The sequence below is a fragment of the Notamacropus eugenii genome, chromosome 2 (genome assembly GCF_028372415.1).
Source record: "Notamacropus eugenii isolate mMacEug1 chromosome 2, mMacEug1.pri_v2, whole genome shotgun sequence".
Lineage (NCBI taxonomy): Eukaryota > Metazoa > Chordata > Mammalia > Diprotodontia > Macropodidae > Notamacropus > Notamacropus eugenii.
The window spans coordinates 4,428,937-4,431,518 of NC_092873.1; the positions used below are offsets into that span (position 1 = coordinate 4,428,937).

The 2,582-nt window shown below is 37.2% G+C and overlaps 1 protein-coding gene across 1 annotated transcript; it reads right to left on the reverse strand.

Annotated features, from left to right (window-relative positions):
• Positions 1-213: 213 nt before the first annotated feature.
• Positions 214-1,170, reverse strand: LOC140522063 (olfactory receptor 5B2-like). The gene has a single exon (XM_072637107.1). It carries the CDS (start codon positions 1,159-1,161, stop codon positions 214-216), a length of 948 nt encoding a protein of 315 aa, XP_072493208.1. The 5' UTR covers positions 1,162-1,170.
• Positions 1,171-2,582: the final 1,412 nt, after the last annotated feature.

The following is a 2,582-nucleotide window of genomic DNA, read 5'->3' on the forward strand; positions in this document are numbered from 1 at the left end:
TAAAACAGTTTAGATTACACTTCTATGTGCATAAGAAAAATAGCATGACTTGGGTGTTACATCCCAGGGTGGGGAAGATGCAGATTGGATTTTCTTTCTTTTGAAAATAAATGCCTTTTCTTTCAGAGACTAATTTTATTTTTTCTAATTACATGCAAAGATAGTTTTTAATGTTCATTTTTTATAGAATAAAATAAACATGTATTTTCTCTCTTAAAAAAAAAGATGATCTAATTGAAGCTTCTGTCCTCTCAGAACTTTCCTGAAAGCATTCTTGACCTCTTTGTTCCTCAGACTATAGACCATAGGGTTCAACATGGGGATGACCATGGCATAGAATACAGACACCATTTTGTCTATGTCCATTGAATGACTGGAGCTGGGTTGAAGGTACATGAAGATGATTGTCCCATAAAATATGGACACTGCTGTGAGATGGGAAGCACAGGTGGAGAAGGCTTTCTGGCGGCCTTCAGCAGAATGCATCTTCAGTATAGTGATGAAGATTAAAAAGTATGAAGCAAAGATGACAAGAAATGGGAAGAAGACAGTGAAGGAACCTAAGATAAAGAGTACTAACTCAGTGATGTGAATATTAGAGCAAGAGAGAACTAGGAGAGGGGGGATATCACAGAAAAAGTGATGGACTATGTTGCACCTACAGAAGGAAAGGCTAAAAGTGCTTCCTATTATTATAGAAGAAGTCATAAAGCCACAGATGTGAGAACCACTGACCAGATAGGCACAAATCATTGAAGTAATGGTAGTGGTATAATGCAGGGGCTTACACACAGCTGCGTGGCGATCGTAGGCCATGGAGGCTAAGAGAAAACTTTCAGTAGTAGCAAAGGCCCCAAAGAAGAACAACTGTGTAGCACATCCATTATGGGAGATGACTTTATTCCCTGTGAGGAGCCCAAATATCACCTTGGGTGTTACAGCTGAGGAGTAGCCAAAATCCACCAAAGAGAAATTACTGAGAAAAAAGTACATGGGAGAGTGAAGGTGGGAATCCCAGAAGATCAGAGCTACCATTCCCAGGCTCCCTACAAAGGTGATGAGGTAGATAAAGATGAACATTATAAAGAGAGGAATCTGAAGATCTGGATCATCTGTTATTCCTGTAAGGATGAACTCATCAACTTTAGATCTGTTCTCCATAGAAGTCACTTCAGACTAATGTCATTCACCTGCAACAAAAGAGTAACCATCAGAAAAATCCTTTCTGTATGAATAATAAAGTCCAAGATACAAAAAATGGTCGAGACTTATTTTATGTGAAGGGTAGAAAGAAGGAATTAAGGGGCCAAGAGCCTCTATATAGTTGTCATTTTGATCCGGTTTCTCACAGAGTCCTTCATCCATACTTCTCGCTTTTTTTCATCTTACTATTTATTTATCAATTTTCAAAATGACATTTCCCACTTCAGAAACGGGAAGTAACTTATTCTCTAGCAAAACAAACAGTGTAGAAAAAGGGACTATTTTTTGTCAGCGTTTTAAAACGAGATCTTTTTCTATAAATATAAGTCACGCTGATGAAGAAGCAAAAAAAAAAGAGGAATAAAGGAGAATAGATGTGAATAAAACATGAGAAAAGTAAAAAGACTGAAGAGGAAGAAGAGGATAAAAACAAGTTAGCTGAGATTTTGCTGGGATCATGCTTAGTCCTAGAAGCATAGTGTCTATAAGGTCTTTGCAATGGACTGAAGTCACCAGTTAAGTTCATAAGGAGGAACAACTGCCAGTGTACACCAGTTCCATATTTGTGGGAGTCGTCAGAGATGCCAATGGTAGATCATATGAAAATAAATGTATGCTTTCTAAATTTGTTTCCCTCCTACAAACTCCTTTTTCAATTCTACACTAACTATCACTAGGAATGCAGAAAGTGGTCAAAAACGAGAATTTTTTGTCTTTTTACATTCCATACACTTTTCTGGGTCCCAGAGAAATCACCAATCTATGGTTAAGCTAAAATCTCACCTATAGGAAGACCTTCTATCCATCTCAATTCAGGGTCTCCACTCTTTTGATTGTGTCTAATTTATCTTATATATATCTTGTTTGTACCCAGTCATTTGTATATTATCTAGAGATTATGCACTCCTTGAGAGCAGGGACTGTATTTAACCTTTCCTTTTATTCTCAGTCCTTACCATCATCCTTGGTGCATAGTAGACATTAGTAAATGTTTATAGACTCACAGCTTGGGCAATGGTAATCCTCCCCGTCTGAACTAAGCTAAGGTGAACTTTGGGCATCAGAAAAATGCATAGTCCATTCCCAGGCACCATGATAAGCTTTTAAATTTGGGAAGAACCTACCACAGTTGTGAATCACTCACTCTTAAAGTGCTTAGTTTCATCTCCAGCACGATGAAACATTAGAAAAACAAAAGATTTCAAAGAAGTCATAAGTAGACTGTCATATGTGATCTATTGTATGTTGTATATGTTTACATATGTATAAGCACACATATACATATGCATATGTATGTATATGTTAAACAGAAGGAGAGAATCTCAAGTCAAGATAGTTCCTCAGAGGTCATCCATCTCAATTTAATCTAACCAGAACTC